The sequence below is a fragment of the Colius striatus genome, chromosome 15, assembly GCF_028858725.1.
Source record: "Colius striatus isolate bColStr4 chromosome 15, bColStr4.1.hap1, whole genome shotgun sequence".
Classification (NCBI taxonomy): domain Eukaryota; kingdom Metazoa; phylum Chordata; class Aves; order Coliiformes; family Coliidae; genus Colius; species Colius striatus.
The window spans coordinates 6690041-6712122 of record NC_084773.1 but is presented as its reverse complement, the minus strand read 5'-3'; the positions used below and the strand labels follow the sequence as shown (position 1 = coordinate 6712122).

Genomic DNA, 22082 nt, shown 5'->3' with positions numbered 1-22082 from the left:
CCATCCTCTTTGTGTTCCCCTGTGTCCCCGAGCTCCGTTCACCAGCCCTGGCCCCTGAGACAGCTCTGCTGAAAGCAGCTATGTCAGTCTTCACTGCACAGGGAATATTTTAAGGCTCTGAAAACAAAGTTTATTATAGCAAAGCTGCCAAAAGTGTAACCACTGCCATGCTAAAATATCCTCTGCCTCCTACATTTGTAACGTGGGAGTCTTTTATATCCTCTTTACTGCTGCTGAACCATACATTTGTCTTGGCAGGAGATGTATATAGACTGGGACCTATTTCAGTGTCATGCAAAAGAGCTCTTAGGTTAAGAGATATATTACAGCTTACTGGAAAGCTTGAAATTAACTGTGTGATGATGCCACATGAAGATAAAGAACCAGCAATTTTATTGAGTTGTGATTTTATCCATATGGGCTGAAGGTTTGAACTGCATTAACATCCCCAAATGTTTCCATTTGCCAAATTACCTACTGAGGTTTGGGCAACTAGTTGGAGACAGGAAAAAGAGACCTCTTTTCACTGTTGCCAGAAAAGCACTGCCTCCTCCTCAACTACATAGGAGAAGCCCAAAAAAGAAGGCAGCCAAAACACAGCCCCTGCTCCAGCCACGGCTGGCCAGGGCTCCAGGGCTCCAGGGAGGGCATCCGCTTCCTTTGCTCTCAGGCTCAGTGGCAGGAAAGATTTGGTCGGTCCCTACAAAGCTCTGCTGTGGTTGTTATTAAAACCAAGCCCATAAATGTGAGTACTTCAGTGGTCAAATTCCTCTGTGGTGCTGACAGCCCCTGGATTTAAGCAGCAGCACCAAAGGTGTCCTTGGATGGCCCAGGATTTGCTCGGGTGTGTGACGGTGGCAGGCAAAGAGTTAACGATGGAAGAACGTGTATAGGTTTAGGGGAAGGATTATTTTTTTTAATATATGGGTTTTTTCTTCCCATCTGAGCTCTTGGCACAGCATCCCCTGCCTCTAATCACACCTTATAACTGCATTTTAAATCAAAACCTGCAAGGCTGGACCAGTTGGATCCAGTTTCCGTAAAGCCATTTGATCTGTGACGGAGCAGACTGGCTGTCACCGCGCCAGTCCCCTGCCTGTGCCTCTACATGACAAGGCTCCCAGGGCAGCCCATCACTCCCAGCTCGGGGCAGGGAACCCACCAAGTACCAGGTCAGGATATGTCCCCCCTGCACTGCCCCTCTCCTCCTCTCATCCCCCTCCCCAAGTAGCCAGAGGGTGAAGCACACTGGCTGCACCGGCACAGCGAGGAGAATCTTGCCAGATCCTGGAGTTAGACCTTAAAAGCTTTGGCCACTTAATAGGTTTAGTAACTAAATAACTAAATTCCAGGTTACAGCAAAATCCCCTTCTTGTTCCTCTCTGTAGTTTGTTAGAACATTAACCCCTTGAAGGCTTTGGTCAGTGTTTCTGCTATTCAGGGTGCTAGGCAGCTGTGCTGCCTTGAATAAAAGATGAGCTCTCATCCTCTCTGTGGTACATCGCTTCTCCCACAGACCGTGAGTTGGAGCCACAGCTGCTAAAACTGCCTGGGCCACATATTGCTCTCTGCTGGTCTCCTGATTTTATTAGACTTAAAAACCAACCCATTCCTTCCTTCACTGAACACACCCACTGATGCACACGAGAGAAATAGGAAGGGATCGGTCTCAGACACAACCCCTGTCCTGCCCATGGCTGCTCGCAGGACCCTCCGTGTGCAGGAGGGAGGGGAGCAATAGCTCAGCATCCAGCAGCACATCACCAGGCTTTGGGTTTTCTCTCTTTTGCAGACATTTTGAATGCTGAATAAAGCAGGAAAAGTAGAATGCAGCCTCATCAATCCAAGGCAGTCTCCTAAGTCAGATGTGCTTGAGAGCAGAATTGCTGCTGTGACAGGGAAGGGGGTTATTTGCCAGCACTTCCTCCTTTTTTTAAATCAGTCTTTTAAAAAGCAGTGGTTTGGGTGGGATGGTTGTTTGGGTGAAATTATTGAGGACTTATTCTATTAATGGGGTCTTTTTTTTCTTTCCCTTCATGTGCCACAGAACCACACGAGACAGCCGCAGACTCTGAACTCCAAATCCCCATTCGCAGGCTCTGAGCTCCTGAGGTTGATTTTACCACTTCAATAATAGGGAAAATGACGTGAATTGGTGGCAGAAGCAAGTTATATGATGAGTGGAGAGAAATCCTGCTCCAGAGGCAGGTTACTGCTTCAGACAAGGCTGCAGCAGGCAACAGCCCCTGGCTCTTGCCGCAGAGATGGCTGCAGTGAAATAGCCCAAGAGGCAGGCCCTGGTTAAAATTAATTGAGTTAATTAATTGAGCAGCTGTGGCATGGCTATTTTCTCTGCATGCCCTGGCTCTTAGTCCTCCTGTCCAAGGGGAGAAAGTGTCGTTGAACCCATTTATTGGCAATCCTGTTTCTTGATGTCCCGTTGGCTCTCAGACACTCCTTGCGAGTGCCTGAGCCTCAGCTGAGACTGAGGACTTTCAGACCTTGTGACAACATTTTCTAGATGCAGAAAATTGAGAGAAGGAAATATTCTGGAGAGTTTCTCTGTGAGTGTCTGCAGAGGGATGGCTTTGCCTACCCTCTGCCTGCTGCCAGTCCAGGATGGGGACACGGTGGCACCTGTGAGGGGAGGGCAGGCTGGGTGCACAGCGCTCTTCAGGCTCCTCACAAATGACGTAAACCCAGATTGTCACTTGCCATTTGTTATGTGCAGCAGGTTAGGTCCTGCTCTGGAAGTCACTGAGTTGTAGCTGATGGAAATGCTGCTGCTGGCCTCTGGACAGGTTTTTGGGTGTTTGGGGGTTTGGTGGGGTTTTTTCAGCCAACCCATTCAGGAAAGAATAAGCTTTTCTTTGCTTAGCTATCGCCTTTTGCAGCATGTGTCAAGCTAACAATGGCTGGGTATTCCTCTGAGGCTGTAAAATAAGCTCATTCATCCTTTCTCTGTATTTGTTGCAGGGAGAACACAACAGGAAAAAAAATTAAAAAGGGAAAGAAAAATCTACAGAGCCACTGTTTGCAGATGGAGCCTGTGGTGTGGCCCCAGCAGCCAAGCGCTGCTCTGGGTCAAACATGAAGGGGATGTGCTGTTTGTGTTCACTCAGCCCCGTGGATGCAGAGACAGGGAGAAAGTAGGAATGTCCATGAGAGCTTCTTGTGGGCTCCTTCTCACCAAGGACAGCCTCCCTCGCACCGCCTGGGCTGGAGCTCTGTCATTTCCAGCAGGATCGTGTCAGTCACGGGCTGTGCAGGCAGCAGGGCTGGGGTTTCAGCTTGTGGCCACCTTCCTGTTGAGTCAGGGCTGAATCACCATCCCACGCCGAGTGCAAAGTGCCACGGTGCTGCTGGAGATGCTGTTGTGGTGGTAGGAGCTCAGTCTGCATCAGTGGTGGGGATGGACAGGGGATGCTGTCACTTGCCACGTGGCGATGGCCAGACATTGCATGGCATTGACACGCAGCAGAGGCCAGGGGGGAAATAACAAAGTGACATCTGTGTCTTTGGAAAGAGACACAGCAAACAAATGGCTCACTCCCTGGGAAAAGGCTTGCTGGAGGAGTTTGGGTGCTACCCCAAAACTCCCTGCTAATGACAGGAGACTGGTGAGAACAAAATCTCACTTGTAAGACATCTCTGCTTGGCCATGCGCTCTGCCTGCATTACTTTGCACCAGAGACTGTGCTGATGGCTTTGAGGAGGTCATGAGTGCTTAAAATAAAAGCAAAAACCTGAAGAAGAAATGGTCTTGTGAGGGGATTAGGCTCCACTTGATTGGATTGGAGGATCAAGACTAACCTTCACGCAGTAGTTTCCACCCTTTGCATGGATATTCCAAGAAACACCAGCTCCCACGGGCACTGCAGCTGCCTGGAAGGTCTCAAGATATCAGACCTTAACACCCACCTCCCTTCTTTCCAGATTTGAGGAGATGCTTTATCTTGACTAATCTGGGCTAACTCATGAGCACATCCCAGTGGCTTTGCTGACAGGACTGGAGGGAGCTGCTTGGCCTGGAGATGCAGTCTGAAAGCTGGAATCATACCCAGGGAGAAGGAGGACTCACAAGAATGGCTGAGGAAAGGAAAGAGTAGAGCAGATATCCCTCCCATCCTTCCATCAGGTTTAGGGCCTATTCTTTGCTGTGTTTTACTGGTCCAAAAGCAGAGCAACCATCTGTCCTGTTGAATTCCTCCCAAATTCCCCCGTTGCAGCATGACCAGTAGGAATGCCAGCAGCTGGAAGACTGAAATAGCAGCTACCATCACTTAGGCCCCACTGATTTGTCCTGTGGTTTTTCCATGCCCTTTAATCTCCAGTCAATAATCCCTCACTTCCTTGTGGTCTGTCTAATTCCATGCTCTGCACCGGCGCTTCCTGTAAACAGCGGGGCCAGTGGCCCATGCGCAGCCACCGCCGGGTAATTGAGGCTCTCCCCAGCCATGCCAAGGGCATGTGACTGACAGGGCTGTTTTTCAGGCTGAATGTGGCCATGTCCAAGGGCTAAATAATGGAAATGCCTGATTCTCCTCTGCATCCAGCCAGGAGAAGTCAGGGCTGGCTCTGATGAGGCCAAAGAATAACATAGGTGTGAAACCAACACGTGTGAGAACATCAAGCCCTGGCACCCAATGGATTGTGCCAGCCTCCAGGAGTCATAATTAGGCCAGTGCTTGAAAGAAAAATTGCACTAAGTTATAGGCAATGAGGTCCCTCCAGCACCTGCCTTCACTGGTGGCTTGCTCTTTGCAGGAGACACATGCCATGCAGAAGCCACCACCAGACCTTGCACAGCCCTTAACTGCCATGTGTCTGGTCCAAAATTTTTAGTAGAGTCTTAAAGAAAGACACAAAGTGCTTGTGCTGACTGAAGGCCTTTCCTGATGTTTGTTGCCTCATGAGCTTGATTTTTGCCCTCTTGTAAGTCAGAAGCCTCCAGATCTTCCAGGGCACTCTGACAGCAAGAAAGGTTGAGAAGGTGTCTTTCTGATCAAAGTATCTTCATTTGCTTTGTGACTCCAGTAGCTGTGAGATTTGAGTGTCAGACACCCATCCTCAAGCCTAAGAGAGTTTATTTTCCCCAGGTGAATTTGGGTTACACCGATGGTGGATGAAAGAGGGTTATGACAAGAGCTGGGCTGCGCTTTTTGGGTGGCATAGCTTTTCCTCCTGTCTAAAAGCTCACTTCTATGGGTTTCTGTTGACCAGTGAATCCTTCCACAAACACCTGAGTGTCCAATCAACCATTTCTTCAGGAACATCTTTGCTCCCTGGCTGGAAGATGAGGATATGCTTATGGAGGTGGTTCTGGAGATGGATGGGTGCAATCCTGCCAGCCCTGACAATATTTTCAACTTGCAACGTTGTTTGCACAACCACAGAGAAGGGGTCCTACAACCAGACCCTTCACATGTGCTCCTTCCAAGCACAGCTGCTTCCAGAAATCTCCAGGTTTCAGTCCATTGGCTATTTCAAGTAAGTACCAATTTGTTTGTTTCCTTTTCATAAGCTCCCCATAGAAAAAATGCTGGGAGGGAAAGGCCAACCTCAATTTGTGTCATTTAATGACACTTAACACCTGCCACCTTGTTTAGAATGGGACAGTCGGTAGCAAGCGTGTAGTAGAGCTGAGTTTTTCCATGGAATGCTAAAGACCTGGTTGTATTGGGCTGTATCAGGGGGAACTGCCTGCATCCTGCAGCTGGCACAAGCCCTGGGTGTCCTGCTCCACGTGCTCTGGTGTTGACTGAAGGAAGCCAGGAGGGCTGATGCAGGAAGGGGAAGCAGGTGGGAAGTTTGGGTTTCTGGCTGCCCACGCAGCTCCAGAGTGACTGAATGTTGTCAGGAGTGATCCTAAAGCATCCCATGGAGTTGAGGTTGGGGGAGACAGTTTCCTCACCCCTTGAAGGACTGGGAATGGCTGGCTTTATTCACAACTGCCTTTCCTTTGCAAAGTAGGTGCCACATTATCCCCAGGCTGAGCTGTTGGCTGAAACAGCCTCCTGCAATGTCAAACTACAACAAAACCCCTACAAGCTGTCAGATGGTTCTCTGAGTTCTCTTGAAAGCATCAAAGGTGTGGATCAAATTAACCCATTCTGTATGTATGTGTGCCTGCTCTCATGGATCTCCCTGGCCTCAGGCTGACCATGTGCCTCCACTGCTCCATTTTTTCCAACAATGGGTATGTGAGAAGCCTCAAGAGGGGCAGAAAGGCTTTACCCAGGCAGCAGCAGGAGCCCTTGAGAGCTGAAGCCAATAATCCTTGCCTGGAGCTGGTCCCTTTGGCTCCAGGCAGTGCTGAGTTTGCTGGTGGAGAAAACCACTGTGTTGGATCAAACCACTGTTAAAGGAGAATTCACAAAAGTGAATAGTTAGTGGTCAAGAGGAGCTGCCAGATTTCTGCTTTCTCAGTAGCTAATAAAAGTGCTTTTTAACACAATTAATGTGATGTCTTCTAAAGACTGAAGGAAATTGGGATTGAGACATTTGTATTTTGACAGACTCTGTGGAAAACTTCTGTTCAGACTGGTAGGAATGGAACCAATAAATTTCTGAAGAAACTTTCTGAATTCAGCCTTCAGGATAATAGATAGGCTGTTCTGACTGTGGATAAATAAACTCTGTTTTTATAAGCATTTAAAGACCTTTGGGATGACGAAGTGGAACATACTTCAAGTCTCCAAAGATGGGAAGTGGCTTCTGAGTCAAATGCCCTCCCATGCCAGGGCTCGTATTTTAGACTGAGATCACTCTTTTGTGACTTGTTGACAGGTTTTTTGTTGAACTTTGAAGGAAAAAAGCAAAAAGAAAAAAAAAAAAGGAAACGTCCCAGGCTGAAAATAGCAGCGAAACATTCCCCAACTGGCCAACCTGTTCTTCAAGAAAACTTCCCAGGGAATACAAAGCTCCAGCTGCAGCCCCAAAACATCAGCAAAGAAATGGCACATCGAGCGATGTGAAGAAAACATATCTGGTGTGATAACAGCCTCTGCCTGAGCATTGCTCGTCTCTTATCTCCTGCTGAAGGTAGCCACCTGAGGAAGCAAGATTTGGTTCTCACCAGGAAATGCTTAGAGGGTGGACTCTCGAGGTGGGAGAGGTGGGAGCAACTCGCTCCCTTTTTCCTCTCCATCTCATGAAGAACAACCCTACTTACTGCCCCTTACCATTCCTGCCACAGTCATCCCAAAGGTGGGTGGTGGAAAGGCTGGATCAGAGCTTATGGCCTTCTGAAAAGCAGGGCAGGTTCTTGCCTTTGTGTAAGGCTGGGGCTCAATTCTGCCAATGAAACCAAAACAGATGCAACCCAGAGCCATGGGTGGTGAGCAATGCTGGAGCATTAGCACTAAGCTGGCTCTTGGGTGTGTTGAGAGGCCAGCAGAGTGTGCTTTATTTGAATTGAATATAAAGTCACATTTCTGGAGGAAAAAGGAGACAACTGACATATACAGGGTGGAGCACAAACTAGGCTGATAGGCTCCAAAGTGATGTGAGTGCCTGCAGTGGCACATGGCCAGAGGATGGCCCTGTCACAAGAGCAGGCTGGAGCAACGTTGCCCCAAGGTCAAGTGGCCATGAAATGGTTCAAGTTGCTGAGGCTCGGAGAAGAGGCACCAGAGCATGTCTCAAGGAGCTCTGTCTCTGGTTTCCCAAAGAGAAAAGGAAGGGAGAGTGGTCCAGGGCTTGTGGTGTACAAAGTGATGGAAATGGGAGAGTAACAGGATTTGGGAACAGAGTCTTACAAGATGGCTGGAAATGGGCACCCAATGAACCCAGCCTGCAAAAAAGGCTCTATCAGTTAAAAGTCATTAATCAAGGAAGTAACTAAGCAAAGCTTGTGCTGATCCTCCGCTGCTGAGAGTGTTTTGATCAAGACTGATCCCTTCCCTGCAAAGCAGATGCTCTAATTTGCGTGGAAATGAATTCAGAGCTGAGCTGCCCCAGGGAGGAGCCTGGATGGCTGCAGCAACCCACCTTGCCTCCGAGAGTGGATTAGGGAAAGGCAGGTTCTGCTTGCCAAGGAGCCGAGGGGGAGAAGCGCGGCATCTGGAGGAGGTGCTGAGGCTTTGACTCACAAGCAGAAGGTTGCCCAGGAGCAGGAAGACACAGCAGCATCCCCTCAGCTCGGCACGTGGGCTGCCCTGTGCCTCTGCAGCACCTCCTGGGCCCAAGCTGCCAGTGCTGGGGGCAGAGGAAGGCTTTTTTTTTTCTAGCAGGGGAAGGAAAAAAGCGTAATCTGCTTGCAAGTAACCAGCTCACACTCCGTCTGGCTGCAGAAAACGTGTGCTGCTGCCACCAGAGACACCACAGTTGCTACAGCAACTGCAAAGCACAGACTCACCGACACCCTCCCTCTGCCGCCCTCCACACCCCCAAAGCAAGGCAGAGCAGGGAAGGTGATGACAGGGAGACAAAACAGCTGCTAGGGATGATGCTTAGCAGTCAGGACCAGGGCTGCTACATGCTCTTCTCCTGTCCTGCCAGGGATGCCACCTGGCACCACTGCAGCCCCATCAGTCCTCAGGAGCACTTGGTTTCCAGGTCAATATGATTTTGTTCCCCAGATCTGCAAGCCAGGGATGGCCTCATAGAGCACACAGACACCCCCACTGCCCTCCCTGCCACTAGGCATCTGCCCTGTGAGGATCTGCAGGGGGGCAACACCAGGTCAGAGCCTCAGCACTGCTTCAACCACAGGGCCAGTGCAGGAGTGGGGATGGGGGTGTGCTGCTGGGAGTGCTGTGGGCAAGGAGGGGCAACAGGAGGCTGAAACCCAGCTGTGCCTTGCCAGCACCTGCCATCTCATTGCTGTTTAAACCAGGCTCTCCACGGTTGAGCCATACTGCCTTGGTAAAAGTGTGTGGTTTCCTCCTGTGCTCATCCCTTAAATACTTAATAGCAGGAGGAGAAGCTGTTCTAAGAAATGCTTTAGTGCTTTTCCAGCCCAAAAAGGTTGTTTCAGGTGGCCAGAGCAAACAAGAAAAAGCTTTAGCTGTAATTTTTCAGGATCCTTCAGCTATTGAAGAAGTGGCAGCATGATGGTAGGAGGGAAAGAAGAGGTGTTGCAGATGCCCAGAGAGTGTAAGGACTCCTGGGGTCCGTCCTGCATCCTCTCCCCGTCTCCATGCCACTGTGGCTTGATTTCTCACACTAAAACTTGAAGGAGGCTTCAGGTAGAAACTGCTTGAAGATCACCTGCCCCCAGATCTTAGCTGGGCACTCTCTCCTCCCCACTGCCTCTGGATGTGTCAGATTTGCCAAGTGCCAAGGCTATAATGGAGATTTAAAGACATCCACCTGCCAGAGACTTCCTAAGGATTTATTGGAGTTCATGAAGTGGTTTGAAAAGCCTAGATAAAATCACTGTGGAAGGAAATGTGTCTCTGTCCCAGCCAAATCATAAATCAGGCCATCCTTAATACAAATGACTGCTTGAGATAAGGCTGATAGAAGAGGGGAGGGCTGTGCTTCTCTGTCTTTAGCAGTCCCTTGTCACAACGCATCCACTCCTCTGGGGATGAGCTCGGTTGTTGCCAGTACTCAGAGCAAACCCTTGTCTATGCAGATGCCCCTCACCCGCACATCAGGGGGTGGGATGACAGCAGGGACTACAGTAAGTGTTGCCACAGCCAAGATTATCTTATTTCCCTAATAAAGCCCATTTCCCCGCAGGGCAGCTGGTGTCAGGCTGAAATCAGCAGCCTTAAGCCCCATTTCCAGGGCACAAGTGTTATTTAAACCAGTAAAACATCCCAGGCAGAGCACACACAGGGTTGTCTGTGCCAGGCTGGGGCTCAGAAAACAGCCAAAAGCCATATACAGAGTGGTGTTAAAATGCAAGTTTTGGTAGTGGGACCTGTGAACTCTGCCACAAACCTGTTTGCCAATGCCAGCCCTTTCCTGTGCAGTTGTGATGCAATTAGGTTTCCATCTGAATGATGTGCAAAGGAGGGTGTCAGTCATTTCTCAGCAGTGACTTAGTGAAAGGACAGTGCTACTGGGCTGCTCAATAATTTATGTCCTTAATATTGGAGGACAGTGTTTGTGGGACTTCCTATTGCTGCCAGGCAGGATAAGAAGCAGCCTTCCAAGAGAGATGGGCTGATTGCAGCGAGCCCCAAGAGTGTGCAAGGAGCACACTGAGATGCATTTGCATTAGTGGTTTTGATGGGGATGTAATTTCTTAATTAGCACAACCTTCTGGAAAGATCCCAGTACAAAACCACGGCTAAAATGAAGCAGCAGGGTGGATTTCTGTGTTTCTAAAGGCAGGAAAAGAAAGAGCACAAAGTCTGCTTGGTGCTGCTGAGGGGATTTCACTGCTGCTGAGCAGAGCATGCAGCTCTCTGCATCCTGGGAGGGCCTAGAGGCTGGAGCAGGCAGTCCAGCCAAAGGAAAGCACAGGGAGGCAGAGAAGCATCACCAGCTTGATCAGGACTGAATTACCACCCTGTTGATTTCTGTGTGCCAGATAGGGAAGGAAGATTTTTATCCAAATGCTTAGAAACACAATGGTAGCTTCCTACTAGACTGTGTTGCACGTGTTGCACTGCTCCTCTTCATCTCCAGCAGGCAAATGGCTCCAATGCCTACATCTACATCTTGTGAGACGTAGAAGACAAAGCTCTGGGAGCAGCAGGTGCAGATGCCCACACTGGAGCAGGTCCCATGCATTTTCTTTGGCAATGATCTAGCCGCCTATCCAAGACTCTGCCCCAGCTCCTGAGGGGAATAAACTCTGGAGGCTTTGCTGAGGGAGCTGTAAGAGCAAGGTCAGCCATGTCAGGCCACTGAGCCCTGCTGAAACCTTTGAAATCCATGAAGGTGCCACTGTATTTACAGAATCAGCTGTTCCTTAGAAACAGATTAAACTTGAGGGAGCAGCTTAGGAAATGCCCTTGCTGATGGAAACTGAGAAAGCAACAAAGGATTGTCTTCTTTTTTACTCTTTCCCCAAGTATTTACTCCCAGCAGGGTCAGGGGCAGCAGCCAGGGGTGCAGGAGTCTCTGTGCTGCCCCACGCAGCTTGATAACAGCTGGCAAAGTCTTGCATAGCTGTAAATCCTACAAGAGATATCTTTGTCCCAAGGAGTGATTTGAAACCCATCTCCTAATGCAAGTCAAAGGAGAACAGCAGTGCATCAGCTCCCTTTCCTAACTGCATATCATCTGTGTTAAGGAAGAAAGGTTTTGGAACCACCAGCCAGGGATGACATCAATTAGAAAGCCCTTCACAGAATCACAGTATCCTGCCCCAAGCCACCTAACCTGAGAGAGCAACCCAAACCTGACCTGAAATGGAAATACTTTACCATCTGCCCCTCTCTGGGAGCACTGGCAGAGGGTTCAAAGAGCCAAAGCCACGTGGAAAGTTTATCTTGGAAATCCTTTACCCCCTGCCCAAGGTTCCCCTCAGCCATCCTGCTGCGTTCATTTAGCAAAAGAGGCTCAATGTGCTTCCCTTACTGGAAGCCACCAATGTCCTGTGAGCAGTATTTTAATGGATGCTTCATTTACTGCAGAACTCAAGGGGCAATTTGCAAGTCCTTCCCCACTGTATGTCAACTTCCAGCAGGGGATTTCACTTGGGGGGAGAAAAGCATAACCCTGAGCATGATTTCCTTCATCCAGGGGCTGCAGCTCAGGTCAGGGTCCCTGCAGGTGTCCTTTCCCCAGCCGTGGCTGCAGCTGTGGGCAGTGCAGCCACTGTGCCCAGCTGCATGGAGGGCTAGGCCAGGCTTTGTTTTAAATGTGTGCAAAGCCCTAAGGCAGCCCAGGGCAGGAAGGTGGTGCCTGCAGCCACTTCTGAGACTGTGCTTACCTGATTGGCTTAACCTTATGTATTTTTATGTCCCATCCCCATTACCCTGGGGAAGTCCCCTATGCCAGCTTTTCCCCTGTGAGTGTCACTGCTCGAAGGCAGAGCAGTGGCTCTGGGTGATGTCTGTAGCTCGAGTGCTGGCATTTCAGAGCTGCAGCCCTGGATGCTCCGATGCCCTCCTGGGGAAAAGGAGACAAAGGCTGCAAGGGGTGCACAGGTGAGAGCCACTAGTGCCTGCCATTGTCCCCTCTCCCAGCAGCTGGAGCCCTCCACCTTTGTACATCTCCTTTGCACCCAAGCCACAGCTCCTTGAACTGAGGTGCTCCCACTGCCCCACATGTTCACCATCTCCATGAAGTGAGCCTTACGCTTCTCTCTCATCCCAGAGCTTCAACAGTTGTTGCTTTCACAATATCTTTCAGCTCCCCAATGATTAAAACCATATCATATCTATTTCAACTTCAGTTGGACTTGAGAAGGACACCAAGCTAGGAAGCAGTCCTCAAGCAAGAACACACTTGCTGAGGCAGAGCCAAGCAACCATTTAGCTTCTGCATGAGGTTAGCAAGGCAATTTGTCCCCACATCCACCCAGGCAATGCAAAAGGCCTGTCCAGCTTCTCTGAGAAGCTGGGACTGCCTTGGATTGCAGATTTGAGAGCTCTCAGTTGACATGGACCACACAACTCGGCTGCCTGCATCAGCCATGGGTTTCCAGCCTTCAGAAAGAGATTTGCCAGCTTATACTGCTGCCTCTTATCAATGCAGGGCTTGGGATGTGCAGTTCTCTTCAGGGGTCATTAATTTACTCCCATCAGCAAATCACTCTGAAGATGAGATGCACCACATGAGTGCAAAGGAGTACTGGGTTTCTGTCTCTTGCCTTCAGGTCCCTGGGTTAGAGATGCAGGAGCTGAAGGCAGGGCTGGTAAACCCCTCTTGCTGTCCTGCCCTTTTCAAAGCCTTGGAAAGTGTTTGCATGCAAGCTCTTCCCAAAACCCCCAAATCAGGCTGCCAGACAGGGTTTCAGCCCCACTCAGAGTGAGTGCAGGGCACACAGCACCTGGCAGGATCAGGCCCTGCTTATCTCATTTCCCCTCCGCAGCTCTGCTTGAGCAATAACCTACTTTCTTGCTTTGCAGAAAGAACATCTTGGATTACGTTGCTGCAAATGAAAGGTTTCAGTCATGGTATCAGATGAGCTGCAGGTAAGCAGAGGGTTTAATGTCAGCTTTTTTGGCAGCTTCTTTATTCCCTCTCTGCTTTGCACAAACAAGCCATCTTTGTGTGGAAGTTCGTTTTCCTTTTTAGCTGCATCATTTGTCAACACAGCTTCCCAATAATCCTCCCTGCACAGATAAAGGCGAGCTGGCAGCCCTAGATCCTTTGCCTTGAGGCTGCAAACCAGCCTGCTGCCCACTCCAGAACCAGCACCCGGCTCATTAAAGGATTCTCCTCTCTATCACAGCCTCCGCCACTGAGAAAGGCAGAACTTGTGCCCACATGATGGGTCCTAAATCCCAGGGTGACACTCAATCAGCCTTAACTCTGTCCTAATCAGCTCCCTGCAATTAAGGCACAGGCATGAAAACCCCAGAGGGTTTGGGATGATGTAGTGCCTATCTAGCCTCATTAGGAAAATGTGGGCATCATCCACCAAACCACTGTCCAGGATACAGGGAGAGAAACTTCAAATCACATTGGCTGCCCATGTCCTTTATGTGTTCATTCTCTTTTTGGCCTCAGAAGACTCTCAGACCAACATACCTAAATAAAAGACCCACAGAGAACCCTTCAGATCAAAGCCTGACACAGGCCAGGCTGTGCACCCTGGGGGGCAGCAGGATAGGACCCTACCAAGGATCTGCAGTGCCCCCAGTTTAGCCAGCAAAGGCAGGAGAAGGGGCTGGCTGTGCCTTATGCCCAGCTGCTTCTCTTCAGTGCCTCAAGCCTCCTAGTTTGGAAGAGTTTAACTTGCAGCCTCATTAACTGCTTCATTTCTACTAATTTGCATCATCCCACCCCCAGCAACATCAGGAAACTCTCCAGCAATGTGAAGGTGGCATGAGCTGCTGAGCTAAATAGAATCAAGGCTTGTTCAACTTGAAAGAATCAAGCAGGTCGATAAATAATCCATTTTAAAAATTCATGACAGAGGTGCTGGGTAAACTGGATACAACACTGGCCTAAATTTACACATCAAGTGACAAAACCTAAGGAAAAACAAAATGCAAGGGCCCAGCACAGCGTGAGGTGGGTGCTGTGGGGTTTGGATCCTGGCGAGCAGCCACTTCATGCAGGGACAGCTCTGTCCATACCCCTGACATGGAGCATGGGTTCAGACAACCTGCACAGGCGGCATTTTGGGTTTGGGGTGGGTTGTTTGTTTTTTTCCCCCCCAGCCTTGTGGCTTTTTAAAGCTCAGCAGCACAGAAACACGCTGTGGGCTCGCAGAGGACACGTGCAGCCCATGGGTGAACTGCAGCCCGAGCAGCTGGGGCTCTGCGTCCACCTCGTAATGAATTCATCCCGGATGGTGTTTCGGGGGATTGCTCGGATTTGAGGAGAGAGGAGGCTGGCTGGAAGTGAGACAGGCTCCAGGTTTATCCTTGAAAGCCCCCGTGCTGCAGAGCCTGGGGCTGCGTTTGGCAGCCTGCCCAGGGGGAGATGACAGTGGAGGCAGCCTCGTGCTGTAGGAGCTCACCAATCCTCTCCTCAGCCAGCTCAACTGGAGATAAAGCTCTTTATTAACAATGCACAAAGCAGGCCAAAATCTGAACACCTTCCTGGCTGGAGGTTAAAACAAAAGCACAAAATAGCTTAAAATAAGTGCTTCCTGTGCTCCTGCCTAGAAAGTAGCCGTGTTGGAGCTCTCCCAAAGGATGCCTGGCTCTGATGGGGAGAGTGGGGTGCTCATCAAGGCTGTGCCACACAGACAGAGGCAAAAGTCAGGTCAAAAAGAACCCCATCCCAACGTCAGGGGCAGACCTGAGCAGAACCAGAAGTCCTGAGCCATTCTGAAGTTGTGTTAAATAATAAAGCAGTGAAATGAATAAATTTGCTCAGCATCTATTTAGGTCAGCCCTCTGCCAGCCGCCTCCGTCAGCCTCCTCCCCACAGCCATCAGCTGTTCCAGGCACACTGTGCCTGTGGATCTGCTGGCTCCTTCTGAAGAGCCGGGCTCTGGGGAAGCACAGGCTGTGCAGGTGTCCCCCTGGCCTTGGGAAGCACAGGTGAGCTGCTTTTTCCCTTACAGGGGCAAAAAGTCTGCTGGAAAATCCCATTAAACCAATTAGCTCTGCTCCCTCCCTGGTGTTAGTCCCTGCACAGGGCCATGAGGTGCTGCTCAGTGGGCTCAAACTGCCCAGGACTGTCTCTCTGCTCTGTCTGCTCATCTGCTCCCACTGGGTAGCCCTGGTCATCATCCTGGCAGGAGTGGCTGATTCACTGGAAGGCTGTGCTGCCTTTCAGTGACAGTTGAGCAGAGAGGAACCTCATGAGGTTCAAGAAGGACAGGTGCACCTGGGAGGAACAGCTCCCTGCACCAGGACAGGCTGGAGGTGCCCTGCTGGAGAGCAGCTCCACAGAGAGACCTGGGAGGTCTAGTGGGCAGCAAACTAACCATGAGCCAGCAATGTGCCCTTGTGGGCAAGGCCAATGGCATCCTGGGAGGCATCAAGAAGAGTGTGGCCAGCAGGTCAAGGGAGGTTCTTCTCCCCCTCTCCTCTGCCCTGGAGTCCTGTGTCCAGTTCTGGGCTCCCCAGCTCAAGAGGGACAGAGAACTGCTGGAGAGAGGCCAGCACTGGGCCACCAGGATGATCAGGGGACTGGGGCATCTTCCTTGTGAGGAAAGGCTGTGGGAACTGGGGCTGTTCAGCCAGAAGAGAAGACTGAGAAGGGACCTCATGAACACTTACAGGTACTTAAAGGGTGGACGTGAGGAGGATGAGGCAACACTTGTCCACCAACAGGGCAAGGGGTAATGAACACAAGATGGAACACAAAACGTTCCACTTAAACACAAGGAAAAGTTCTTTACTGTGAGGGAGCCCTGGCACAGGCTGCCCAGGGACAGTGTGGAGGCTCCTTCTCTGGGGGTTTCCAAACCTGCCTGGGCATGTTCCTGTGCCTCCTGGTCGAGGGGAACCTGCTTTAGCAGGGGGTTGGGCTGGATGATCTTTAGAGGTCCCTTCCAAACCTCCCATTCTATGATCATTCAGCTCTTTCCCATTCCATTTCCAGCCATGGCAACACCTCTGCCTTTGCAGACCATCCTTCATTGCCTTGCAGGTGCCTCATGCTCAGTTTTGTGACTGTGGTGGTCACTCATTGTTTTGGAGACATCCAGCCAGATGGAGCAGGCTGATACAGGGGGGAACTGGATTTTATACCCCTAAGTTCCCTTCACATCGTTCAAATGCTTCCAGAAAAATGCAACTACCAGGCAGTCCTTTATATACATCTTTATTTACACATTTCCCAAGCCTGAAAAGCCCTCTCTGATGTCCAGAACTTGTGGTTTGTAGCTATCAGCAAGCTGCATAAGCACTCACCAAGAAGGAATGTATCTGCATCAAGGGCTGCGACATCTCAGCCCTTACACTGCCAAAACTTAAAGGAAACACGATCAAGCTGGTCCTGGCTGTATGCTGCAGGTAGCTGGAGAAAGTCTCCAGTGATGAACCCAGCCAGAAGAAGCATCCAGGGTGTAGGCAATGGAAAATGAGATGTTACTAAGTTTGTCCAGGCTGAGCTAGCTCCTCACAGGTCCCAGCCTATGAGTCACTGGTACGTGGGCCACCAGCACGGCCTCCCCTCTGGAGGAAGGAGTAGAGGTGGAAAAACAACAAGAGGAAACCAGTTGTCAGTAGTGCCAGCTCTGGGGAAAGCTGAAGGAGGTGGCAGCCCTGGAGGGAAAGGTCAGGGCTGCAATGCAGGCTGCTGCCTGATTGTTCCTCCTGCCTTCACGGTGGGAAGCTGCTTATGGGAACACGCTCGTGGAGAATGTGCTGAGGGTCTGGGCTGGTCTGAAGGATGGTGTCTGTGGGGCAACAAAAGCTTCTGAAGGCAGCCAGGAGTGATGGAGCTGCTGTAACTTGTTCTGTTGGTGGGCTCTGCTTATTCCTCTTTTCTGGTTACTCCTCTGATTTCTGCTGGGTTAAGCTTGATTACCTCTGTTGAAAGCAACTTTTGGCCCAGTGCAAACCCTGTAAAAGCATATGCTTTGCAGATGTCCTTGGAACAAACACATCCATCTCCCCACTGCAGCTAAACCCCAGTGCAAAGTGTTTGTTTCCCAGCCCTTGCCCTATTGTAGGACCGATGCCTGTCCACAACTAACCCAGGGTCTCCCCTCCTGTGCTTTGGGCCGACCCTTGGCAACAGTGGTTGCAGGGAGGGATTCAGACTCACTCTGTGGTGAGCCAGTGACCCTCTTCCTTGTCCAAAAGCAATGCAATGAGAATATTGCTGGGGAAAATAAAAGATTGCAGCTCCCCAGCCTCTTCCACTGTCCCAGCTCTCCTAACTGGTGCTGACTGGAGCGCACCCAGGGGCACACACAGTCCTTGGCTGCTGTTCCCATGTCCCTGCCATGAGAGCAGGAGCACTTGCAGGGCTGTGCCACACTGCTCTCCAGATCCCTTGAGGATACCCACTGCTGTGGATCAGCACTTCTGCTCCCCTTTGCTTTGCAGGAACCCCCACTCTCTAAAACCCACCAGTATGGCAACTGACACTTGTTGCCACTTCTTACCTCTTGCTGCAAAGGCACAGAGCCAGCTGCCTCCCTGCAGGCAAGCAACAGTTTCTATAAGCAAAACAGTATTTCTTCATGCCTTTAAGAAAACTATAACAGATGCCAGGGCAAAAAAAGCCAGAGTTAGGTAGGATGCCAGGTCAAGGGGGAAACCACTGCGTGTCTTGCTGTTATTCCCTAGAGTTGCTTCTCCCTGACTGGGATCACTGCTCCAACTTCGAGCCCAGAGTATGATACGTTATGCTCAGGCTCCCTCTAGTGTCTCCATGTCCTGGTGTCCCTGCTTTTCCAGGTGGCTTCCCTGGAGAAATACTGGACATTTGCTACTGGAGGCATCATCCTCATTCCCCTCCAGCATCGCTAGCTCGACCTTACAGCACAGCCTTGTTTTGCACACAAGCCGGGAACTACCCGAAAGCCCCCATATCCCACCGATACAGGGACCTCTTGGGGACCTGACACGTGGCTCAGCCCTGCACTCACCAGGGAAAAGAGGAACTGCTGCTCGAGGGAGGCAACTCGGGCACTCTGTGCTTCGCTCACTTTTCAGCATGGGCTGTGGCAAGTGCCTGTGCCCTAGGACACGTCAGAAGACGTTTCTCCCATGTAACATGTTCCTTAAATGCATACAGCAGAATATATAATGTCAGAACACCCTTAAAATACTGCATCAGATATCAGCAACCCTGCCTGTATCCCTTTTGGGGTGGATCATAGTAGTTCCCTGGGAATTAGTGACGCTTTTCTGCCTTATACCTGCAGAACACTTGGCCCAGGCAAAGAGCTTCTCCAAGCCCATGACATTACTACGTTACACAGCTCACAGGGAGAGGGGAGGCAAGATCAGAGGAGTCTGCTGAAACATGATGTCAGCATGAAAGCCAAACCTAAGAGGGATCAGTCGGTGTAAAGGTGTGTGATACAAGGACATTGACTGTGCTAACACAGTTGCCAAAGGCACTGTGAGGTTTTTATTTTAACCTGGGATTTTTTTTTTCCTCATAATTGTTTTGCAGCTGGAGTAATTACCATCCCATTTAATGAGCACACACAGCTCCTTTAACAGATGACACTTGGGCTAACATGCACTAATTAAGTCTGTAATCACTGAAAGTATGATTGAAGGTTTTGAACTGGCCAATCGTTCCAGTAACACCATAATTAGAGACATCACAGCTCGTCACAATCAAGGGGTCGTGATCACCCAGCGCTGTACGTGGGTCTTGGATCATCCTTTTTACCTGATATTCTGCATTGGTTTGCAGTGGTTGCTGAAGTACCCTGAATATTATGCTCAGCCCTGTCAAACGAATGCACTTTAGCAGTTTTGGTTTAATAATTTGGGTTGCAGGTGTTGTATATCAGCTGGGCATTTGGCACAGCTTCTCTCATCCCCACCTATCTGACTGCTTATCTGGTGTGGCCCCAAGACCATGAGAAGACTCCTGGGGAGCTCCAACAGCGACAACTGCAGCAAAATATTGAAGGAACTTGAAAAAGATAGCTGAAACCATCAAATAAACCCTTCTGTTTCTTCCCAAAAAGACTCAGAAATGAGCACAAAGGTTCAAGAGTTTTCATCACCTAATAGCCAAGATAAGGGGACTGAGTTCTGTGGGGTATCAGGGAAGTCAGGCTTTCTCTCTGCTGTTGGCTGCAATTAGCTGGCTACAGTGATGTCTGAATATTTTAAGACCACAGCTCACTAGAGTGGAAAGAATTTTAAAACCCAGAGTTTAAAAAGCCAGAAGTTTGTCTATCAAAGGAGGGTTTTGTGGAGAGCCTCGTATTCCATCTGCAAAACGTCAGCAAAAGAATATTGCTGTTTCCACCTATTTTTACACTATTTGTTCATAACAGTTGCCCAGAATGAAGAAAGAAATTATGGGGGAAAAAAGCCAAATACATTTTGCAATTGAAATGAAATGAAATCTTGACAATAAATCGCATTCACTTTTAAGGATAATCTATTCTTCCCAATTTTTGTAGCAAGAGCTTGTTCCCAGGTATCCAAACTTGAGGCAGAGCAGCTAATTGCTCTGCAAGCAATCAGTCACTGAAAAAAACCATCTGATTCTGTCTCCCACATACTAGTCCAAGGACTTTGGTCTCTGGCTATATTTTGGCTATTTTTTTCCAGTCAAGGTTATTTTAGGCAATTCCCTTATGCACCTTATATTGAAATAAAGGCAATGCCATAACAAGATGGCAGTGTTTTTGTATTCTAACACAAAGCAGAAAAACCTGGGCCTTCTTACTCATCTTTCAAAGTCTCCTGTTTGAAAGCACAGCGATCCTTGACCAAATCCTTGTACATGGACACAACCCCAGGGGCTTGGCCAAGCTTGGCCTTTGTTTCTCCTTTTTCCTTTCACACTTCTCTCTGGGAGACATCTCAGTCCATAATCACAAATGCCTCCCCGTGGCATCGCTGCTGGCAGCCCCACATCCAGCCCTCTGCAGCAGCACTTGGGCTCCATGGTGGCCATATCACAAATTTCCTGCCTTTAGGGTAGCAGGAGCTACCCTGAGACTCAGTTCCAACCCTCAGCCATCGGCAGACTGATCTGCTCCCCTTCAGCCGGGCTGCCTGTGCCGGCAAGGCCTGGTCCTGCTGCCACTGAAGGAAAATGGCCTTAGTACTCTGGTTTGGCTGTCACCTTTGCAAAGCAGATGTACTGCGGCTAGGCACAGCCTCCTTTACCCATCTTGGTCATCACTGTAGTGTCTTTCTGATTCTAAAGTATCCAAGTCCTGGTCTGTATATTTTGCAGAGTAAGACTTTATGCTCACAGGTCAGTGTCCAGGCACAGTCAGACACTGCATGGAACCTCCACAGCCGTGCTGAGCCTGGCACATGGCTGGGTTTTGGGGGTCACCAATGCTGCACAGGTCATATCAGCAAAGCATACCAGAGAATTAACAAAGCAGCTGTTTCAAACCAAATAAGGGTAAAAGCAGCTAGGGCTTCTTTCTCCCAAAGGACCGCCAGAGACACCCCCCCAAAGACCCTTCCTCATTTAACACCATTTAACACTCAAAATTGATTTCATACATGTGTGATTGGGGCTTTGCATTGAGTGACCGCTGTAACGGGGTGGGTGATGTAGGAATTGCACAGAGGATTCAAAGTGCCAGTGCCCACTGATCTGTGGTGCAGACCTGGGAGGTGGAGGGCTGAGAGACCAGCAGGAGAATCAGCAGGAGGAAACCTCAGGTTGGCAAGATGATCCTGTTTGGGCTATAAATTGTGGATCAAACAGACCAACAACAAGGCCACAATGACCAGAGTGACACCTTTGCCCCATTAAGCAAAAAATTAAGGTTAAGCCCCTGAATATGTTAATGTGCTAAAAGAGGTACATGCTCAGCTCTGCACCCAAAGCATGTTAAACGCCACCCCCTCTGCCTCTGTGTTAGGTAGGCAGGTAGTTCTTGGGAAGAACACGAATATTCATTAATGTCTATCATGTATACACTGTCTATGATGTATATAAACACAATGTACATTGTCTTTAATGTATATACATATAATGTATAATATGTTCTGTTTTCTCAGTGTGCCTGTTACGAGGAGAGGGGCCCGATGCCCCCAGCACTGTCACCAACTCATGGCAGCTTTCAAAGCTATAAAAACTGGATTGGAAAGGGATTACTCGTTATGGATTTTCAGGAACACGAGCAAAGCTGCTGACTGTCAGGGTCTGACAACCGGGCCGTCTGCAGCCCCTGTGAAAGGGCCTGCCTTCCGCACACAGAAACACGGAAAACCTCTGATGGATGCCCCGAGCGGGACCCCGTGACAGATGCCGGTAACAGGGCTGTCACGGGGGACTGTGTGGGGCCGGGGCCGGGGCCGGGGCCGGGGCCGGGGCCGGGGCCGGGGCCGGGGCCGGGGCCGGGGCCGGGGCCGGGGCCGGGGCCGGGGCGGAACCTCCCCGGCAGCAGCCGCTGTTGCGCACCGGAGCCGCGCGGAGTTCCGGTCTGCTGCTCCATTTCCCAGCAGCCCCCGCGGCGCGCCCTTCTCTTCCGGCCCGGCGGCGGCAGCGGCGGTGAGTGTCGGATAGCGCAATCCGCCGCCATCCGCGCTCGGGGGGCTGTTCCACAGCACAGGCACCATCCGGCCGCATCGGGCTGGGCGGGAGCGAGCCCGGAGCCGGCGTGGGGCGAGGGGGCGGGAGAGAGGCGGGAGGCCGGGGTCGGTTGTTGCGGGAGAGGCCCGGGAAAGGCGTGAGGGACCGGAGCCGGGCCGCGCTGTGCCTCTCCCGGCTGAGGGCTGTCTCTCCCTCCGCAGGTGCAGCTATGGCCAAGTCCAAGAACCACACGACCCACAACCAGTGTAAGCCGCGCCGCGGAGTTGTGCGGGGGGAGGCGGAGGAGGGACGTGTCGCTCGAGCCGCCACGGGAAGGCTTAGCCAGCTGCTTTGACCCGCTCGGTTACGGCAGCGCAGCCTTCCTGGGGTCTTCTTAAGCTCACGTGGGAAGG

The 22082-nt window shown here is 50.5% G+C and overlaps 1 protein-coding gene across 2 annotated transcripts in view; it reads left to right on the top strand.

Annotated features, from left to right (window-relative positions):
- Window positions 1–22082, top strand: part of RPL29 (ribosomal protein L29) — a 29939-nt gene that overhangs the window by 4969 nt on the left and 2888 nt on the right. The window contains exons 1-2 of one of the 2 annotated variants that reach the window (XM_062008232.1): window positions 21588–21648; window positions 21891–21935. In XM_062008232.1, the coding sequence (XP_061864216.1) occupies window positions 21899–21935 (37 nt within the window). In that variant the 5' untranslated portion in view covers window positions 21588–21648; window positions 21891–21898. Of the gene's footprint in view, window positions 1–21587; window positions 21649–21890; window positions 21936–22082 lie in introns of those variants that run through there. The other variant, XM_062008233.1, reaches the window with a different exon arrangement.